At 31.7% G+C, this 21533-nt stretch overlaps 3 protein-coding genes and 1 non-coding gene across 4 annotated transcripts; 2 read left to right on the top strand and 2 right to left on the bottom strand.

Annotated features, from left to right (window-relative positions):
- Nucleotides 1–1996: 1996 nt before the first annotated feature.
- TRNAR-CCU lies at nucleotides 1997–2069 on the bottom strand. The gene has a single exon. It is a non-coding gene; the product is annotated as a tRNA-Arg (tRNA).
- A 5128-nt stretch (nucleotides 2070–7197) lies between these two features.
- LOC124926154 (protein root UVB sensitive 1, chloroplastic) lies at nucleotides 7198–13340 on the top strand. Its single transcript, XM_047466332.1, has 7 exons — nucleotides 7198–8089; nucleotides 8230–8505; nucleotides 9038–9094; nucleotides 9798–9996; nucleotides 10724–10839; nucleotides 11642–11818; nucleotides 12734–13340. Exons 1-7 carry the CDS (start codon nucleotides 7310–7312, stop codon nucleotides 13016–13018), a joined length of 1890 nt encoding a protein of 629 aa, XP_047322288.1. The 5' UTR covers nucleotides 7198–7309; the 3' UTR covers nucleotides 13019–13340.
- Nucleotides 13341–14362: 1022 nt separating this feature from the next.
- On the bottom strand, nucleotides 14363–17994 carry LOC124926693 (vacuolar protein sorting-associated protein 25). The gene is made up of 7 exons (XM_047466971.1): nucleotides 17813–17994; nucleotides 17676–17743; nucleotides 17347–17486; nucleotides 15974–16027; nucleotides 15792–15880; nucleotides 15618–15693; nucleotides 14363–14627 (listed from the first exon to the last, which is right to left on the bottom strand). The coding sequence occupies exons 2-7, from the start codon at nucleotides 17732–17734 to the stop codon at nucleotides 14506–14508; spliced, it is 540 nt and encodes a 179-aa protein (XP_047322927.1). The 5' UTR covers nucleotides 17735–17743; nucleotides 17813–17994; the 3' UTR covers nucleotides 14363–14505.
- Nucleotides 17995–19412: 1418 nt separating this feature from the next.
- On the top strand, nucleotides 19413–21054 carry LOC124925452 (2-(3-amino-3-carboxypropyl)histidine synthase subunit 1). Its single transcript, XM_047465453.1, has one exon. The coding sequence runs from the start codon at nucleotides 19444–19446 to the stop codon at nucleotides 20830–20832; it is 1389 nt and encodes a 462-aa protein (XP_047321409.1). The 5' UTR covers nucleotides 19413–19443; the 3' UTR covers nucleotides 20833–21054.
- The last annotated feature ends 479 nt before the right edge of the window (nucleotides 21055–21533 follow it).

Here is a 21533-nt window from a genome sequence, read left to right as displayed (position 1 = left end):
ATCATTATTAAGCATACTTCTTCTAAATGAAAAAAAAAAATAGAATAGAGATAGTACTAAGAATTTAGGTAATTTAGTTTAAGATAAACGAAATATATGGTCAAAACTATGACTTTCTAACCAATTATAATTTATAATTGCGGACCACGTGCCAGATAGAGGTCGAATCTATGACTATTTGCATTTTATAGTGCAATATTCCATCATCCACATTTAAGAGTGAACAAATTACAATAGAGTAATATTTCGTTTGAAAGATAAAATCAATAATTTAATACACACCAAATATGGGTTGAACCTATGACTTTTTTCTTAAGAAAATTACACTATATAAACTGAGTTATATGCACATTTTACAAAAAGCAACATCTCAATGAGAGTGTGAACAAATTGAGATAGAGTGACCTCTCAATCAACCAATAGTTAGATATTGGATAATCTAAGTTATATCTGGTTGCGGAACTAAATTGAGATTATTGTCATTGGTGTTTTGGCATGCTTGACCACAATCAACCAGCATTATGAATAAAGTATACTCCTTGAAAGTGAAAAAAATAATAATTAGAATAGAGTCAGCTCCAAAGATTTGGGTAATCTGGTCTAATCCAATTATCCGAAATATAGAGTCAAAACTATGACTTTCTAATAATTATAGTCTATACTCTATACCACGTGTCAGATAGAGATCAAATCTATGATTTTCTACTTAGAAAATAGATGCACTAACCACTAATAAAATGCATTTTATAGTGCAATTTACATCAGTGACATTTAAAAATATGAACAAATTAAAATAGAATAATATTTCGTTTCAAGGAGATAAAAAAATACTCTAATACACACCAAATATGGGTCGAACCTATGACTTTATTCTTAAGAAAAATACGCTCTATCAACTGAGCTATATGCACATTTTACAAGTCATAAAGCAACATCTCAATGAGAGTGTGAACAAATTGAGATGGAGATGGAGTGACCTCTCAATCAAACCAATAGTTAGATATTGGATAATCTAAGTTATATCTGATTGCGGAACTAAATTGAGATTATCGTCGTTGGTGTTTTGGCATGCTTGACCACAATCAACCAGCATTATGAATAAAGTATACTCCTTGAAAGTGAAAGAAATAATAATTAGAATAGAGTTAGCTCCAAATATTTGGGTAATCTAGTCTAATCCAATTAGCCGAAATAAATGAAATATAGAGTCAAAACTATGACTTTCTAATCAATTACAGTCTATACTATATACCACGTGTTAGATAGAATGACTTTCTACTTAGAAAATAGATGCATTAACCACTAATAAAACGCATTTTATAATGCAATTTACATCATCGACATTTAAAAATATGAACAAATTAAAATAGTGCCAAATAGGGGTTGAACCTATGACTTCCTAATTAAGAAATAGAAGCTCTATACATTGAGCTACAACCGCGTTATAAAATTCTAAGAGCAACATCCCAATGAGAGTGTAAACAAATTGAGATAGAGTGACATCTCAATCAACCAATAATTATATGTTGGATTATCTAAGTTATATCTAGTTGCGGAACTAAATTTGAGATTATCGTCATTGGTGTTTTGGCATGCTTGACCACAATCAACTAGCATTATGAATAAAGTATACCTCTTGAAAGTGAAAAAAATAATAATTACAATAGAGTTATCTCCAAAGATTTGGGTAATCTAGTCTAATCCAATTAGCCGAAATAAATGAAATATAGAGGCAAAACTATGACTTTCTAATCAATTATAGTCTATACTCTATACCATGTGTTATATAGAGGTTAAATCTATAAATTTTTACTTAGGAAATAGACACACTAACCAATATAGAGGCAAAACTATGACTTTCTAATCAATTATAGTCTATACTCTATACCATGTGTTAGATAGAGGTTAAATTTATGAATTTTTACTTAGGAAATAGACGCACTAACCATAATAAAACGCATTTTTTGTTTCAAGGAGATAAAAAAATACTCTAATACGCGCCAGATAGGGGTCGAACCTATGACTTTCTGCTTAGGAAACAGACGCTCTATCCACTGAGCTACAGGCGCATTTTAAAATTCTAAGCGCAACATTCCAATGAGAGTGTGAACAAATTGAGATAGAATGACCTCACAATCAACCAGTAATTATATGTTGGATAATCTAAGTTGTATCTAGTTGCGGAATTAAATTTGAGATTATTGTCATAGGTGTTTAGGCATGCTTGGCCACAATCAACCAACATTATGAATAAATCATATTCCTTCAAAGTGAAAAAAAACCTCTAATACGCACTAAATAGAGATCAAATCTATGACTTTCTTCTTATGAAACAGACCTTTCATCCACTTAAACTATATGCACTTTTTTATAATTAAATGTTGGATCATCTAAGTTATCTGTCATTGGTGTTTTGGCATGTTTGTCCACAAGCAACCAGCATTATGAATAAAGCATATTCCTTCTAATTGAAAAAATATAATTAGAATAGAGTTATCTCCAAGGATTAGGATAATCAAGACTCATCCAATTGGCCGAGATAAACAAAATATAATGTCAAAACTATTATTTTCTAACCAATTATAGTCAATATAATGTGACAGATAGAGGTTAAATCTATGACTTTATGCTTATGAAATAGACACTCTATTCACGGATCTGTAATATTTTGTTTGAAAGAAAAAAAAATAATAATCTAATACGTGCCAAATAGAGATTGAACCTATAACTTTCTATTTAGAAAACAGACACTCTATCCACTGAGCTATAAAGCGCATATGATGATCAAAATTTCCAATATCATTATTTAAACAAATTGAGATAGAATAATATCTCATTTGAAAGAAAAAAATAATAGTTTAATACACGGCAAATAAGGTCCAACTTAAGACTTTCTGCTTAGAAAATAAACACTCTATCCAGTAAGCTACATGCATATTTTATAGAGTTATTTTCCACTATCCACAATTAAGAGTATGAACAAATTGAGATAGAGTAATATTTTGTTTGAAATGTCATTAGAATAGAGTCAGTTATAGGATTAGGTTGCTCTAGTCTAATTTAATTATACGAGATAAAAAAAATACGCTAATGCATGTCAAATAGAGATTGAACATTTGATTTTCTACTTAGAGATAGACACTTTATTCACGGAGCTATAGACACATTTTATAGAGAAATTTTCACTCTCAATTGAGAGTATGAACAAATTTAGGTCAAGTAATATCCAATGACCTAGGCATATTTTATTGAGATATTTTTCACTATCGATAATTCAGAGTGTGAAGCTCTATCCACCGAGCTAAATAGAGGTCGAACATATGACTTTATGCTTACGATTTAGAGTGTGAACAAATTGAGACGTGCAAGATAGGCGTCGAACCTTTGACTTTGTACTTAGGAAATAAATTCCCCGTCCATTGAGCTACAGGCACATTTTATAATACAATATTTCACTATCGACATTTAATAATACTAGGAAAATTCTTGTGCGATGCAAACGGACAAATATATAAAGTAAATAATTAAGACATAAAATTAAAAAATCATAATTTTTATAATATAATATATCAGTTACTATATTCAATTGTTTAAAAAAACTTAATCAAATACAATAAATTTTCATATAGATTTTCATCTTAATTACATTTTGTTAAATAAAAAAAAGGACACATTTAAGTTCTATTTTTTCTATTTACAACTTTACACGTTAATTATAAAAAATTAATAATTATTTAAATTTTATTACATAAATTTTACTATTATATTGTGTTTTACATGAATTTTATAGTATAATAATTGTTAAACATTATCTATATAAAATATATAAGTTTGAGAAATTTTAATATTGTGTATATGATGTTTTTTTATAAAAAAAAAATTATGAAAATATTTTGAGATTGGGACAACTAAATAAAATCTTATAAATATGGTTATTTTTATTCAAAATTTTAGTTTTTTCGTTCTATTGATTTAATTTTATTTTTCCGTTTTTTTAACGTGAATTATCACATCATCTCAAATTGGCAAAAATAATATTTGAACAAAATAATCTTTTTTCTCTTATAATTGTTTCAACTTCTACTCTATCCTCTAAAAAATTCTGGAAACAGTTTATTTTTCATCAAAAGTCAAAATATTATTTTGTTATTTTTTTAAACCTACCCAAAATCATATAAATTTAAAACATTCATTATGTGGAAATAAAAGTAGTTTCGATAAAACAAATCCAGAAACATTGAATTTTAGATCAAATTATTAATCAAATATAAAGTTATATGGGGTCTAATATTACTTATTATTATATATTTATTTGAAAAAATAAAATATTAAAAAAATCATCTAACTAGTTCATTTAAGTTTTTATATTTTTTATATCTATAATGATTTTAATTATTTAATAACTAAAGTCGAGAGTGCATTCTTAAACATTCAATTACATCTGTAGGCATAAACTCATAGATTTTTATCACTAATGTTTGTGTTACTCAAGCCAACATTTCCTCCATGGACGAACCCTTAGATTTTCGCACCAAGATTTACGTTACTCAAGCCGACATTCCCTCCATGGACAAACCATTATATTTCTCAAGCCAACATTCTCACTTCCGCTTCATCTACCAATGTTCGCGCACTCACATATTATAATTACTTCTTTTAGAGGGATTCAAATCTTGGTCTTTAATATGAAAGGTTAACACTTTAACCGCTAGACCACTTATGATTGTTGAAATAATTTTATAATTTTGTGTATATGTATATATTTTGTAAGTTAGATTTTGAATAATTATATAAATTATCTACTGAGATCTAATATTAATTATTATTATTATATACTTATTTGAAAAAATAAAAATATTTAAAAAATCATCTAACCAATTCATTTAAGTCTTATATCTATAATGATTTTGATTATTTAATAACCAAATTCGAGGTTGCATTCTTAAACATTTAATTACACCTTTAGGCATAAACTCTTAGGTTTTTTATCACTAATGTTTGTGTTACTAAAGCCGACATTCCCTCCATGGACGAACCCTTAATTAGGTTTTCTCACCAATGTTTGCATTACTCAAGCCGACATTTCCTTCATATGAAATGTTAACACTTTAACCACTAGACCACTTATGATTGTTGGAATAATTTTATAATTTTGTGTATGTATATATATATTTTGTAAGTTAAATTCTAAATAATTATATAAATTATCTACTGAGATCTAATATTAATTATTATTATTATATACTTATTAAAAAAAATATTTAAAAAATTAATTAACCAATTCATTTAAGTTTTTATATCTATAATGATTTTGGATAAAAACAATACTCCTTACATGCTAAATCAGGATCGAAGAATTTCTGCTTAGGAAACAGATTATCCACTGAACTACACGCGCATCATATTTTATAGAGCAATTTTTGACTTTCGAAAATTATGATAGAATAATATCTCGTTTCAAAGATAAAAACAATACTCTAATACGCAATAAATAAGACTCAAATCTATGCATTTTTACTTAAAAATCAGACGCTATATTTACTAAGCTACAGGAACATTATATTTTATAGAGTAATTTTTTACTTATGACGATTGAGAGGGTAAACAATTGAGATAGAGTAATATCTCGTTTGAAAGATAAAAAACACTATAATGCGCACTAGATTGGAGTTGAACATATGACTTCCTATTTAGAAAACATACACAATATCCACTAAGTAATAGGCTCATTGAAATTCATTTGGAACATAGTTAGCTCTAACTCTAAGGATTGGGTTGCTCTAGTCTAGTTTGTCGAACCTATGAATTTCTGCTCAGCTCAGAAAACAGACTTCTATCCAGTGAGTTACATGTACATTATATATATATATATATTTAATAACATGCTTAATTACATATGACTGATGACAATTTATATCAACCATTTATTTGGGTACTAAGTTTGAGATCGTCTTGTGTTTTGCCAAACTTGGATAAAGTATACTTTTCTAATTGAAAAAAAATGGAATGAAAAAAAGAGTTAGCTCCAAGATTAGAGCTCTAGTATAATCATTTCCCAAGATAAGAAAAAATGCAAAATAGGGGTTAAACTATGACTTTCTATTTGAAAAAACAAACGCACTCAATCCACATGACTACAAGCTACATGCACATTTTATATATTTCAGAAGATATAGAGTAACATTTCACTAGTCAGTGTGAACAAATTGACAAAAAGTAACCTCTCAATCAAAGAACAATTGAGATATAGAATTATATAAGTTATCTCTTGTTGGGTTGCTGAATTTGAAATCTTTTCATTAGTATTTTGGTATGTTGGCCTCAAGTAAGCAAACATCATGGATAAACATACTTCATTTCATTTTGAAAAATGTATTTAGAATTTAGAAAAGAGTCATCTCTAAGTATTGGGTATCGAAGAACGAGAGCAAAGTCACTATTACCTTCCTCAATTCCATGTAATTTCGATATTATGGTTCAATTTGTAATCCCATTTTAGTTCCTATTTATTGAGAATTGAATTTATGATGCAGTTTGAATGATGTTTTGAAATTTTAAATTAATTTGTTCATTTTCTATATTATTATTATCTCTAATTTTCTATTATGTTACTATGGATGACAATTTAAAACCGTCTCACGGTAATCGAACCGAATTATATTATTTGGGATGAATTTTCCTCGATTTGACCGGTAGTTGACCAGAAATGGGGCAAAGATGGTATTTGTGTACTCAGATCTCACCCCGATTCTATCCCGAATACTATAAACATAATTAAATATAATAAAATTACTAATATATTTATTTATTCATTATATTTTATAAGAGTTTTAAGTTTGTTTTTTTTATAATAATTAAAAATTTTAATATATTATAATATATTATATTAAAAAATCTGTTTATATATAAAAAAAAATTATAGAATAGGTTATAAATTGTGCCGTAAGGGATTACTCGAAACTAAACAAGGCGGAACAATACTAAGAAACTCATCAGGTAAAAACGGGACGAATATGGTAAATACAATTCTCGACCGTTACCATCATTTTATGGATTGCATTCATTGGTTGAATAAATGAAGAAATTGAATCATTTACTAGAATTTGGTGAGAAAATTAACACAATTTAAAGTTGAATAGAAAAAATGAGACACAGAAGAAGTTATCAATTTATTTCTAACCAACTTTCCTTTCCGCCTTGACTCGTCCAGCCGTGCGGCGCCGACGGCTGAAATCGGCGATTCGAACATGGAAGTGAACAGAATCACGAGGTAGACGACGACAATCCCCACAGAAAGAAAGAGAGAGAGATGACCATGTCCTGTTCTTCCTATTCGCCGGCGCAATTTTGTTCACTATCTGCCGGAGAAAGCGTGCTTCTACCTTCATTTCATCCACTATTTCATAAACCCATTTCCGTTTCTGCAGGCCGATATGCGAAACTTCATGTTAAGGGATCATTGCTTCGTTGTGCATCTCCTGTAAACCCTCTATCTGTTCCTGAACTTTGGGAAGATGATATTTTTGGAGGAAATGGCTCTAACAACAAACCTCCTGGCGGTGGAGGAGATAATAGCGGTGGATGGAGAAGTCCTTTCCACTCTAATGATCGTGAAAGCATCCTTTTTTACTTGTTTTCTAGAGTAATTTCCGATGATATAGAAGCGTTTGGTGCAGCTCGTAAACGGTTCATCATGCTCCTTCTATCGGGATTGTGTGGGTTTGGATACTCTCAGTTGTTCTCAGCTCAGGCTACAACTGGAAACGGTACATTACTGGGTAAAGAAGACCGAGAAGGTGAAGTTGTTTGGGAGGTGAAGGGAGGCAAGTGGATGAAACTATTGGCTGACCACATTACAGACGCATATATTGTTGCCAATGGAAAAACTTCCTCTGTCAAAGGTCATGTCAAGTCATTTTCTTTTGACCATACAATCTCTGCCTTGTGGGTAGAATGCAGAGATCTTTGTGCAGGTCTTATGCTTCCAGAAGGTTTTCCTGACAGTGTAACAAGCGATTACTTAGAGTATTCTCTCTGGAGAGGAGTACAGGGGATTGCTGCGCAAATAAACGGTGTTCTTGCTACCCAGGTATTCGTCTCTTTTTTCATCTCCTAGATAAAAAGATTCAAATGCTAGAAGAAATACCGATAACGGAGATATAAGGGAACTCACGTTTCAATGGTTTTATTGGTTAATGGCACTTTGATGCTAAATTCGTGTCTATGCAGTCTTTGCTTTATGCTGTTGGGCTTGGGAAGGGAGCTATTCCTACTGCTGCAGCTGTGAATTGGGTACTCAAGGATGGAATTGGGTATTTAAGCAAAATTCTTCTATCAAATTTTGGAAGACATTTTGACGTCAACCCAAAAGGCTGGAGATTGTTTGCAGATTTATTAGAGAATCTTGCTTTTGCAATGGAAATTTTGACTCCTGCATTTCCACACCTCTTTGTTCCCATTGGTGCTGCTGCTGGAGCAGGGAGATCTGCAGGTGCATTGATACAGGTGAAAATGACTCTACACTCATCTTCCAAATGATTTGGTAGTTATAGCATGTTTTTGGTTGTTAAGTTGTCTTTACTAGAATATCCCATCAGTCATCACCATATAATCAGATGGCAGTTGAATGACTATAAAGAAGATCTTGGATTCAAATTGTTCCCTAGTTAACTAATTATCATTTTATATTGAAGGACGGTCCTTCAAGGACCAACCTTACATATAAACCATTGTAGAAAGAACCAACTAATTAACCTAGTAAACTAATTAAAGAAGATCTTCTAAACCATTGAAGAAAGCAGCTCAATAAATTGCATCAGATATTTTAACATAAACCTTTTTACATTTAGACCTTTTAGTAATAGGAGTTTTCACGCAATCTTCATTCCATTATATACAGAATCTTGCCTATATTTCAACTTATTTGCATCTCATTTCTTGATATAGGAGAGTTCCTTATAATTAACATGCAATTTTACAATACTCTACTTGGAGGATCTGAACATAATTGTTTGTCTCAACATGTTCTCTTTAACAGGCAGCTACAAGGAGTTGCTTCTATGCTGGTTTTGCAGCTCAGAGGAATTTTGCTGAGGTAATATGGATTTTCCTTATCTGTTTACCAGACTTTGAATGAACATGTCTCTAAAAATTAGAAAAAATCCTTATTTTTGAGAAACAGTAACACAATTGAGATATATTGTTTAATGACTGTAATTAGTGTACTAGCTTGTACTACCCACTTAATTAGTATAAATACAAGACGGTTAATAACTGAAATGATATTGGATAACATAAATACAGTTTCCTTGATCTCTCATCTCCAAATCTTTGTTTTCTCTCTCTTGCTCTTTTCCTTACCCTAGCTACCCAAATTGTAATAGTGTCATCAAAGCTCCTTTCCTTTGGGACTGAAACTTGCACACATGCTGAAATCAACTCCATGCTTACTTCCATGGACAAGATTAATGAAAACTGAATGCCTGAATGAATTGTTATGAAAGCAGATCGAGTTTCTGATAAAGAGGTTGGACAAAGGGTCCAATATAAGAATAAAATGGGACAAATCCTTTCATCATGAGGAGTCTTCTCAAGACGAGTCAAATATCGCGTCATTCCAACTTGTTTCTAGAAGATAGATTTACCGAAGTTTGATGGGGATGATTTTCTTTTTTTGTGAGAAGACATTGCCTTTTGATTTATTTAAGAAAGGAAACATACAAAGCTTTTGAAATGAAAAAGAGGCAATATAAGTACCCCTGTGTAACAATATTTATGAAGGTCCTATCTAATGGCAGGTAATTGCAAAGGGTGAAGCTCAGGGAATGGTGAGCAAATCAATTGGTATCATGCTCGGCATAGCATTAGCTAATTGCATACGTTCATCTACTCCTCTTGCTCTTGGTACTTTTGGTGTGGTAACTTGGATTCACATGTACTGCAACCTGAAATCATATCAATCCATTCATTTAAGGACGATGAATCCTTATCGTGCAAGTACTTTTCTTCTTTGTTTACTCATTCAGTTACTTTTATGTTTATTTTGAGTTAAAACTATGAACTTGATGTGAAAGTTTTCATATGTGAATTAAGTGTTAACTTGCACTGAAATAATTACATTCTCAACAGAACAACACAGTTAAATTGTCAATATTTTGAGCTTCCTTTACCAAAACGATAATGTTTATAACTTGTAGCAGCACATGTTTTCCTTGTAGGGTTATGTTTACAAGGACAATAGAGTTGGTTTACTAGGAAATATACATGATCACCCATTCATAAAAAAAGGCACGAAGGCAATACTTAATTCAAACAGGGCTCTTTCAATCATGATCAGCTCTATTTGAAAACACTTGAGTTGGAGTTGAAGTTGAGTTTGGACAAAAAAATGTCAATCGACTTATAAATATTTGTATAATTAAGTTATGATCTAGAACATTATCTCATCTAAACCAACATCTGGATACAAAAAAAAAACGTTTTCAAATAAATTTGTCGATGTTTACTCGTCCAGCTTCAGATCCAGGTGTTTCCAAACATGGCATCTTGGCTAATACTATCCTTTTTCTAACTTGAGTTTGATGGATTAGAGAGATCATTAAATGGTTGTTTCATGGGTATCATTCACAGAAACGATCATTAACCACAATGGTAGATCCTGTATTATTTCACTTTATTAGTTGTTGCTGTTCTCATTTACATTTTTTTCCGATTTCCTTGCCAGGCCTAATCTTCAGCGAATATTTACTTAGCGGTGTGATCCCTTCAATTAAAGAGGTTAATGACGAAGAACCTCTTTTTCCAGCTATAACATCACTGAACATGAAGCCGAGACACCAAGTAAGCTGCTTTTTTATGCATTTCAATTGTCAATAGATAAGAACAAAAAATTACTCTGACAATTGGTTTTGAACCACAAGATTGGAGATGTTACTTGGTATTTATCCTATATACATATGTACAAACCAAAACCCTAAGATGAAGAAGGTTGACTAAAAGAGGCAATGGGAGTTTTATGACTTTTTAATTACATAATGACAAATTAGTTCATCCATCCTGAGTAGCTCAAAAGGTTTGGACTAAAGGGGTTATCACCCTAGGTCTCAGGTTCGATTATCATCGAAAGCCCTTGATTGAAGTGAGGTCATGACGGTGTGGGTTATTGTGCTAACCTCCCAATGAAATTAGACAGGGCACTCAAGCTGTAATATTATATTATTTACTTTCATTTAGTTATAAAATATATATTTGTAAACATGTAATATCAACCTATTGTATATTATAGCATACATATATATCACATTATTAAGATATTAAAGGATACAATAGATAAAACAAATATTCTTAGTGAATTCCTTATTTTGTGGCGATTTATAGTAGAACATTACATGCAAAATTATAGGACAATTAAGCAAGAAAGAAATAAAGCTTGCATTTCTTTGAACAAAATCAATGAGCCAACTGCATATAAATAAGTCTTACACTTTGCCTTCTGTCTCATAAGACTTGCTCACTGTTGCTAATAGATGGCTTCATGGTTCGACTCTGAACTCGATGCTTTCCTCCTGATATTGAAATGAATATTTCTTATTCAAGTCATGCCGTTTGGTGATCAGTCTGTGTTGGTGATTATTCTTTATAGGTGCAATCTCCTGTACTGTCTGAAGATGCTAAGGATGCAGCTGCGAATATTGAGGGTCGCCTCCTGCTGGGTTCTAAGCTTTCTGATGTTGTAAGGAACAAGGATGATGCAATGGCACTTTTTGATCTTTACAGAGATGAGGGCTACATTCTTACCGAACATGGTGGAAAATACTTCGTATGTTTCTTTATCCCATCTCTTTGGACAAAAAAAAACATGTAGACGAAACACTTCCTAATTCTGCCTCTCCACCATCCTTTGTTTTGCCTAATCCTTGTATGCCATGTGGAAACACTTCCTAATTCTGTTTCTGAATTCAGATCTTCCTAATTCTGTTTCTGAATTCAGATTTAGATAAGAAACAATAAATTCCTGAATTGGCCCATTTTGAACACTTTCTAAAGCTGGATTTGGGTACGAGTCTGGGTTTGGACGAGAAACATCGATAAATTTCTTTGGAAACACTTTCTTTTTGTTAAATATATCATTTAGATGTTGATTTAGATAAGATAATTTAAGAATATAACTTAATTAGACATATATTCATAATTTATTGATGTTTTCTCGTCCAAACCCAAAACCAGACTTGGATATAGCTCCAGAAAGTGTTTCCAACTATCTAAATAAGTTTAGATTCCAAATTTTTTTGTATTCAGATACAAAAATAAAAGATTTTCAAATTAGGGCCTATTGGAGATATGATTATAAGAATATGTAAAGTTAATGGTGAAATGTTGGCTACACACCCCAGGTAGCTTATTAGCTGTAAGAGGCTTGAACTAAGGAGCTTATTATCTTGTGGTCTCATATTCGATTCTTTATTAAAGCACCAAATTGAAATAGGAGGCCATATCCTCGTCTGAAAACACTTTTAAATTTGTTACTTTATCCAGATACGAAAACATAATAAAGAAATTTATGAATGTGATACAAAAACACCATTGAGTTTGCCTGTTAAACTGTGAGAAGGAGATTGAAACTTTCTTCTGTGACCCGAGTTTATTCCCTGGAAGAGGGGAGGCCATAACCCCCTCCACTTAAATTAGTGCGTTCAGAGTGGGAATCAAGCCTAATATTTTTATTTTTTTGCAGGTAACACTTAAAGAGAATTCGTCACCACAAGACATGCTAAAGTCATTATTCCACGTGAATTACTTGTATTGGTTGGAGAAATTTGCAGGGATCGAGACAAAAGGCGTTAACAATGACTGCAATTCAGGGGGAAAACTGCAAACATCTCTCTCGTATATATGTAGGGAATTTGATCATTTGAAAAGTGATGGTCAGGTAGTTGGTTGGGTTATGGATGGACTCATAGCTAGGCCTTTGCCTTATAGAATCCTGCCTTATTCTTCCTCTTCAAATGTGGGATGTTGATTGCATGTTCTTCAGTTATATTTCTTAACCACCCTTATCCTGGAGAGGAAAATACAGCAGCATTCTTTTGTTCATGAAAACAAGACTTAAGATCAATGAAATGATTCTGTTATGATGATCCCAACAAAGATGGAGTGGATTTTGATCAGATGGATACAATGTTAGGATAATTTTGAATACTTTAGTGGACTGAAAATTGTAATTGGATTGATTATAGGCCTAATCCAATATTATAGATAATATTAGTATAAATAGTACAATCTTAGTATTGTAACTTTATGTGATTTGTTAAGTCTAATGATTGAATTCTCTTTCTAATCTCCATTGTGGCTTTCATCAATAAAGTTGTACTTTGTTATATATATATATATATATATATATATATATATATATTTATTTATTTATTTTATTTTTTACAATTATTTTTGTATGAAATGTTATTTTTTAAACCATTAAAATAACTCAAGTGACAAAAGTATTTCGATTTTTTGGAGAAATAAAAAATGGGACAACGGATTAAGTATATAGTCCGCAAAATTTAATTAGGCGCGCAGAACTTACTACCTGACGGGCTCGAACCCAAGAACTTAGGGTTAGTATCCATCTCTTATTGTCAATTGCCGTTAGACTAAAAGAGTGGATAAAAGTATTTCGATTTTTATTAAAAACAGTTGAAATGTTATCCCGGTTCTTATAATCTTATTTCATGATAACTTTGTTTAGAAAATGTAACATTTTTTTTAATCATAAACAAAAAAAAATATATATTTTTTCGCATCTCATTTCTTTTCAACTAGTCAATTTATAATTCAAAATATTCCTCTTTTAAACTTTTTTATCATTTTAGATTATTAAATTCTAGAGATATTTTAAACTAAGTTTATTTTAACCTGAATTTTACTTTAAAAAACCTAGATCAATTGATCTAGGTCTAATAGTCAACATAAGTTTATTATTTGTATTGCAAGTCTATAAACCCTACAAATTTTACATCACCATTTGAAGGTGTTACATTTGAAGTTAATGTTTTAAGTGTTTCCCACATTTTGTCCATACTATTCGATTATTTAAAAAAAATTATTACAGCATTTTTTTTTTCAATTTATCAATTAAAATAACTTTAAATTCATTAATTAACTCAAATAATCCATTTTTTAATTGAACAAATTATAATTTCATAATCTAATTTTTTTCAAACCAGCTACCAACAACTGTAACTTAGTTTTGAATCAGATTTACCCTTGAAAACTTCCAGACAAATTTTATTTTATTTATCCCCGACTTTTATGCATATTTACCATAAACATAAAAAAATGTTTACAATCAGTAATTTATAATTTGGTATGTCCAACAAATGAAGAATTGGCTTCATTTATACTATAATCAGTAATAACTTGCAGGTTCCAGATACAATTGAGTTCAAAATAACACTGAATACAATTATTAGAGAATACACAATAACAAACCAAACAAAATCTTATTTCTCTCTATACAGAGAATTTAACTCCTTCATCATCAGCTGAAGTACCCTTGAATATTGTAAGCTTCCCCTTATGCTCCAATTGTTTCAACGCCCTCATTAGAACGCCACGATCAATCCCATGGATCTCTAGAACCATCGGAAAAACAGAAGAAAAAAAACATGATTTCTGATAATGGGCAAATATACATTCAAACTCTTTTAACTAGTACAGCGTTACCCATCCATTTTCTTTTCGGTATTCAGTTGGGGTTACACGCGCAGGGCTAAAGACTGAAGTTTTAAGGATTTTTTTATGGCGAAAAGAAAACAGATGATATTTTCTATAGTTATATGCTATAATAGTCTGATTCCCAGCTTAACCCATTGTATGAATAAAGTCATTAGTTATCTAATGAGCCTATTTATCTACATTGGTTGTGTTTGATAAAAAAAAAAAATCATACTATAATTTGGATTATGTCAAAAAAACATAATCGGTCTACCAAATGAAACCAAAAAAAATATTGCACTATAATTTGAATCATAATCCGGAAAAAAAATTATATCAAGTGGAAAAATAAAATGCTTTCAACTTTAACTTTCCCAATTTTCCTCTGAAGATATGATTTGTGATATAGGTTGTGACAAAAGAGCATTTTTTTCAAATAAGCTCAATATTTGATAAATGGGCAGGGAGAAAATACACAAAAAATGATCTTGATTATGATTTGGAAAATTCTACAATGATCTAGTACTGAATGACTTCGGAAAACACATTATAATATAAATCATCGTCCAAAAAATAATTTTCTTACCAAATGAAGCAAAAAATCAGACTATAACCTGGATCATGAATCAGAAAACAGTCTTACACCAAACCCAAAATAATTCCATTTATTTAAGCTTTGGTGGTGATTTTTCAAATGTGATTGTAACAAAATGTCAGTTTTCAAAATAGGCTTATCTGCTAAATGTAAAGGGAAAGAAATACAGCAAAAATAAAATCCAAAACAAATGTCAAGGCTTTCGAGTAACTCTAACTTTTTATTGTCATTCCCTATAACCAGATGGTCTATCTCTTGCTTTATGTTATCAAGGAGTGAATAGCCTGGAAGAAAGAATTAGGAATCGTGTTACCTGTACCACCTGATTCTGCTCCAGAACGAATCTCCTCGACTGTCATTACACTATCTTCTAAACCATTATCTTTCACCTGACAAATCATGAATAAAATAAATATTACCAACTATAACCTGTATTTGATCAATGAAACAATTTGATAACATATTAAGAACTTATACAACTACTCACGAATTTTAAAATCAGATCTGCCCAATCCTGAATTCGGTGCCAGAGCACAAGACATTTCCGATGCCCCTTGTCCATCCATTCAGCTCTTCCTGTTCATAGTAAATAAATTGGAGAAATGAGACAATCATATACTACAAAATTGCAAAGATGGTAATAGGATAAACACAAGTTCAAGAAAGTACCATCAGACACTAATGCTGAAAGAATTACAACCCTAGCTTCATTGTTAAGAGACCCTGCATTATCACAATAAACCTGTAGCTCAGATAAATCAATGTGAACCTAAGACCTAATAACTGACAGAAATGGAAGAATAAGCATTTAGAATATCTAATGGTTTGAATATAAAATCCACTTTATCGAAATTGAATTTAGTTTAAAAGGGACGAGAGTCAAACAACAAACCTCCCAAAGGACAGCGACAATTCCCTACTGGCTCATTTGAATAATCGTTATAACATTCGTCAAATCTTGTTTGGTTCTTAAATGTTTTAGCTGTTTGATCCGGATATTAACATTCTATTATAAGCAGAAGAATCTTGTTGACTGAAACCAATTCATTGTGACCTAGCTGATGAGTTGTTAATTAGCACATTAAAGTCAAGTATTCAAGACTTGGTATAGACAATATCTGTAAATATTAGACATCGTCTTTGTGACAACTCTGCTAACACAAACTTTAGCATTTTATGAAAAAAAACATAAAATTATCAGCTTTAAACCTATTGATAATCATTTATGACAGAAGGCAAAAGTAGAGGGAAGTTCTTTAATCATGGAATGAAGAGTCTGTAGATGTATAGGAACACTCAAATCCCTACATTCATAATCATGATCTTTCATCACAATATACACATGTTCACAAGGCCAAACCAACATCAAGTACGAAAATGTTTCTTCATTGTAAGATTTCCTAACCCCACAACTTAACTCGCACTATCTTGGATTCCCACTAAAAAAGCCTTAAATGAAGTGGGGTCGTGTTAGCTTTCTCCATGGAAAAAACCTTGGTTTTCAAAAAATAAAAAATTGCACTATTTTGAAGTAGGCTAAAGGACTAAAAGAGATTTACAGGATTAAATGGGTTCAGAACTGAGACAATAATGAAAGAAGCAAACTCAAACAAGTTTTTGCTCTAATGACAACTCTAACAAGACCAAAGCATCCGTAAGGCAAAAAGAAACAACTCAGACAAGTTTTTTTAATGTCTCATTCAACGTAAAGATTGCTGATACATCGCAAGTGGTGGTCCAATCCAAAGGTACAGATGGAGCACAATATATTGCATAAAACTTTATGAAAACTGGAAATGACTCACAAAAAATGAAAAGGAGAATACCATACTTCTCTACACAATTAAATATTGGTCCAACATACAAATCTCTTAAGTTCCTCGTTCATAGAGAACTAATCAACACAATCAAAAGGAATTCTACAAGGGAGGTCCATTTCTAGCCAATGTGATGTATAAAGTAAGAAAAAAAACTAGGAATGAAAAGCATACAAATACCTATCTATAATAGAACCAATGTAATATCACGAAAACATAGCTTACTTTCAATAACTGGATTCGTAAACAACGGGAATTCTTTCTCAACTTCAATAACAAACTTCTTTTCACTTCTACAATAATCAAGTATCAATTCCTTCCAAAGATTTATCTGCTTCTCCCGAGTGTCCTTAACCGGTTGCAAACTAGACAAAGACAATAATCACATGTAAAACACTAGTAAGTATAAAGATGATGCATATCCACTAAGTACTGAATTGAGAATCCCTATTCATTTAAGACCATATTCAATAGGATTTGATATTTTCTTCCTTGGACATCTTCATTTCTTATGATCAATAAATACAAAGGAACAATGTGAGAAAAGGTATTACGTGAAGTATGGAGGATAGTTAAAGAAGTGGGGTAGCTTGTAATTGGATATCGTCTGCATCTTGCTGACCTGAGAATAAAAGTTAACGATAAATGACCTAGAGCTCGAAGGAAACAACGGTATGATGTGAATACTTACAGGAAAGTTGAGAAGAGACGGACTTTAGGAAAGAACGCCGGCAAGGAATTGGATCGATGATCTTCTGTATCCGAATTTTAAGTACAGAAGAAGGAAGATCAGAGAAGAATGATAGAGCTTCTGATCAGTTTACAGCTGAACGAAGAAGATGAAGAAGAAGAAAGAGGGCTTAAACTATTATTTGTTTTCTTAATTTTCAATTATAATAATTTATAAATTAATTATATATTTTAAAAATTAAATATGAGAGAAATTTTACGAAATGACCTAATAATAATACAAATTTGAAAAATAAGATGTCTGTAAAAATGACTAATGTCGAAATTATCTTTTGAGTACCCGAAATATGTATAACTTGTCTTGCGAAATATGTATTTTACATCACGCGAAATATATAAATGTCTGACGAGAAATTCTACTCATTTCATTTCATTTCAAAATTTTAAGTGTGTAACGAGAAACTCTACCCGCACTTTGAAAAATGCATCTCTCCGTCTCAATCTCATCATCTCGTCGTCTCCGTCTCCGTCTCTAGCTGATCATCATCGCCGCCTTGACTCATCAATCAAAACTCGTTCCTACATACTTCGTCTTGATTGTTTAGGTGAGTATAGGGTTTATATAACATTGTCACGAATTTTTATTTCTTCACAACTTATTGTTAATCCTTTGAAAGTTTTATCTCTATCGTCTCTAGTTTCAAAGTTCGTCTTGTCGTTCCTTCAAACCACATCTTAATTATTCATGTGAATATAAGTTTTTTTTGTCAAATCTTGTCACAGTTTATATAACCTTGATCTCATTTACCGTCTCATATCTGAGATTATGGTTTATGATCCTAATTAGTTCATAAAATAGGGACAAACTTACCCGACATAAATATACTAATTAAAACATGTATGTATGTATATCTATAGTCTTATAGATAATTCTTAGTTCAATAGTTCATACTTTTTTTATGTAGTACTGTTGTTTAAGTTAAACAGTATTATTTAATATTATGAAACATGATCATAAACTAAAATTTAAAATAATGCCGCTTAACTTAAAAGTATTGTAGTTTTAATGTTTGATACCATAAGAAATTATGAATTATTCAACTAAAGATTATCCAAATAAATTTTCTTTGTATAAAGTCATCTTGTCAAATTTTCCAAATAAAATATGATGGTCAAATTTAAAATAAAAAATGTTATTTAGTTTAATATTAAAATTAATTATATAATTTATTTAAATAATATAATATTATATCTATTATAATTAAACTATTTTTTTGTTGTTGGGGTTGAAAGTAGGATTTTAGAATAAATTTAGAATATATTTTATATATTTCTTATTCAAATTTAAATTAAATTATTATTTATTATGAATTTGTTTTAATATTATAATTTTTCAACAATTTAACTCATTAAAAAAAAATTACAACATGTAAAATAAGGTATTTATGATAATAAAGTTGAGAATGATTATAGAGTTAGACTAATTTTAATCTTAAACAAAAATAATAATAATTTATTTGAATAAAAACTTATTAAAAAATATATATTAAAAAACAATATAAAACAGTCTCATGGTAAATAATAGAGATAGTACTTCTCCCCTAGCGGCTGCAATTTGTATCTCCTTCTCTAATGGAGAAAAGCGATTCCGATCTTCCCGTTCCATCTCCGACCGCCGCCGGAGATCTAGATATTATTCAACAACAAAACCCATCACCAAAACATCCTCGTCGAACGGTTCCTAAGCGTTTCGTGAAGAATCAAATACCAGATTCAATAACTAACAACGAAGCACTCAACGCCGCCATCGCCCTTTTACCTCCCAACTACAATTTCGAGGTCCATAAATGCGTATGGCGAATCCTCTCAACTGGATCCAAACGCGTTGCTCTTCAATTCCCTGAAGGCCTGCTTATGTACTCCCTTGTCCTCTCCGACATCTTCGCCGCATTCGCCGCCGTCGACAGTTGTTTCATCCTCGGAGATGTCACCTACGGTGCTTGCTGTGTCGACGACCTTTCAGCCGCCGCTCTTAACGCCGACCTCTTAATCCATTACGGCCATAGTTGTCTTGTGCCTATTGATAACACATCGATCCCTTGCATCTATGTTTTCGTTGAAATCAAAATCGATGTTCGCCGTTTAATTGATACTGTTAAGCTTAATCTTGATAATTCAACCACCAAGGAGTTGATTTTGGCTGGAACGATTCAGTTTGCAGCGGCAATACGTGCCGCCAAGATGGATCTGGAAGGGGCAGGGTTTAGGGTTTTAGTGCCGCAGTCAAAACCCTTGTCGGCTGGAGAAATTCTTGGCTGCACTGCTCCAACTATTGGTAAGACTGAACTTAGTGAGAGTAATGCTGTTGTTATCTTTGTAGCAGATGGGAGATTTCACTTAGAGGCATTCATGATAGCAAACCCTAAAATTAAAGCTCTTAGGTATGATCCTTACATTGGGTCCCTTTTTCTGGAAGAATACAATCACAAAGGCATGAAGGAATGTAGAAAGAACGCAATCTGTAAAGCAAAAGGCGTAAAAAATTGGGGAATTGTGTTGGGAACCTTGGGGAGACAAGGGAATCCCAAAATTCTTGATAGATTAGAGAAGAAGATGAGAGAAAAGGGTTTATCATGGACTGTAGTATTGATGTCTGAACTATCACCAGCTAGAATTGCATTGTTTGGTGATTCTGTTGATGCTTGGATTCAAATAGCCTGTCCTAGGCTTTCGATAGATTGGGGTGATGCTTTTGTGAAACCACTGTTAACGCCATTTGAAGCAGAGATTGCTCTTGGTGATCTACATGGCTGGTGGGAAAGAAAGCCAATGGATTGTTCAAAGAATGAAACTTGTTGTCAAGGTAACAATGGAGGTTGTATGGAAGAAAAGGAAGGAGAGGTTGATGGTGATTATCCAATGGATTACTATTCTCAGGATGGAGGGGAATGGAATTCGAGCTATTCAAAGAAGCCTTCACAGACTATAAGGAGAAATAAAGTATTATCATCAGATGGTTAAAAGTATGTTCTAAATCCTTAACCTTGCTGATTTACTTTCATTGTTTTTCAGTTTTGATTGAGATCGTAATCATAGTCTAAGCGGAAGATACAAAATAGAGTTCCTTATGTAAGCTGAACTTAAGATTGTTGTTTTAGTTTCTAGTAACTTATTTGTAAGCAAATTTTGGTTCATCAATTTCAACTTGGTTCTTTTATCTATGTTACTATTGGTTTGCAGATTGTTATGATCATGTTGGTTAGTTGGTTGGATGTAGTTCAGGGGATTCTGATACAAACTGTGATACATCTAATGATCTTCAACTGATAGAAATGGAAAAATTGGTTTATCTGAAAATACTATTTCGGTTTGATTACCTTTAAAAACTGAAATTAGTCTGACCCAAATTCAGAAATTTATTGGAGGTATCTTTCAAGTATGTGGATCTCATATACAAAAGTGTATGAATATATAGGTTATGTAAACTCGGTTTTAAGCAGAAAGATCCCCACTTACAGGATCCCTCTGTTGGACAATATGGTAAAAATATATATTTTTTTTAATAGGACCGTTTTGCCTTTCTCTGTGAGGGGGACAGAGGGGATCCCGTGACGGGTTCCTTTGTGTTTGAGCACGTCAATGTAGCAAGTTACGCTCGTCTGTTAAGTGTGTTTACGTGCTATGTGTTTAACTCGCGGTAATTAGTTGCACTCCGAAAGAGA

This window comes from Impatiens glandulifera, chromosome 2 (assembly GCF_907164915.1).
Source record: "Impatiens glandulifera chromosome 2, dImpGla2.1, whole genome shotgun sequence".
In the NCBI taxonomy this organism is placed as follows: Eukaryota; Viridiplantae; Streptophyta; class Magnoliopsida; order Ericales; family Balsaminaceae; genus Impatiens; species Impatiens glandulifera.
This window is presented reverse-complemented; position numbering and strand designations above follow the sequence as displayed.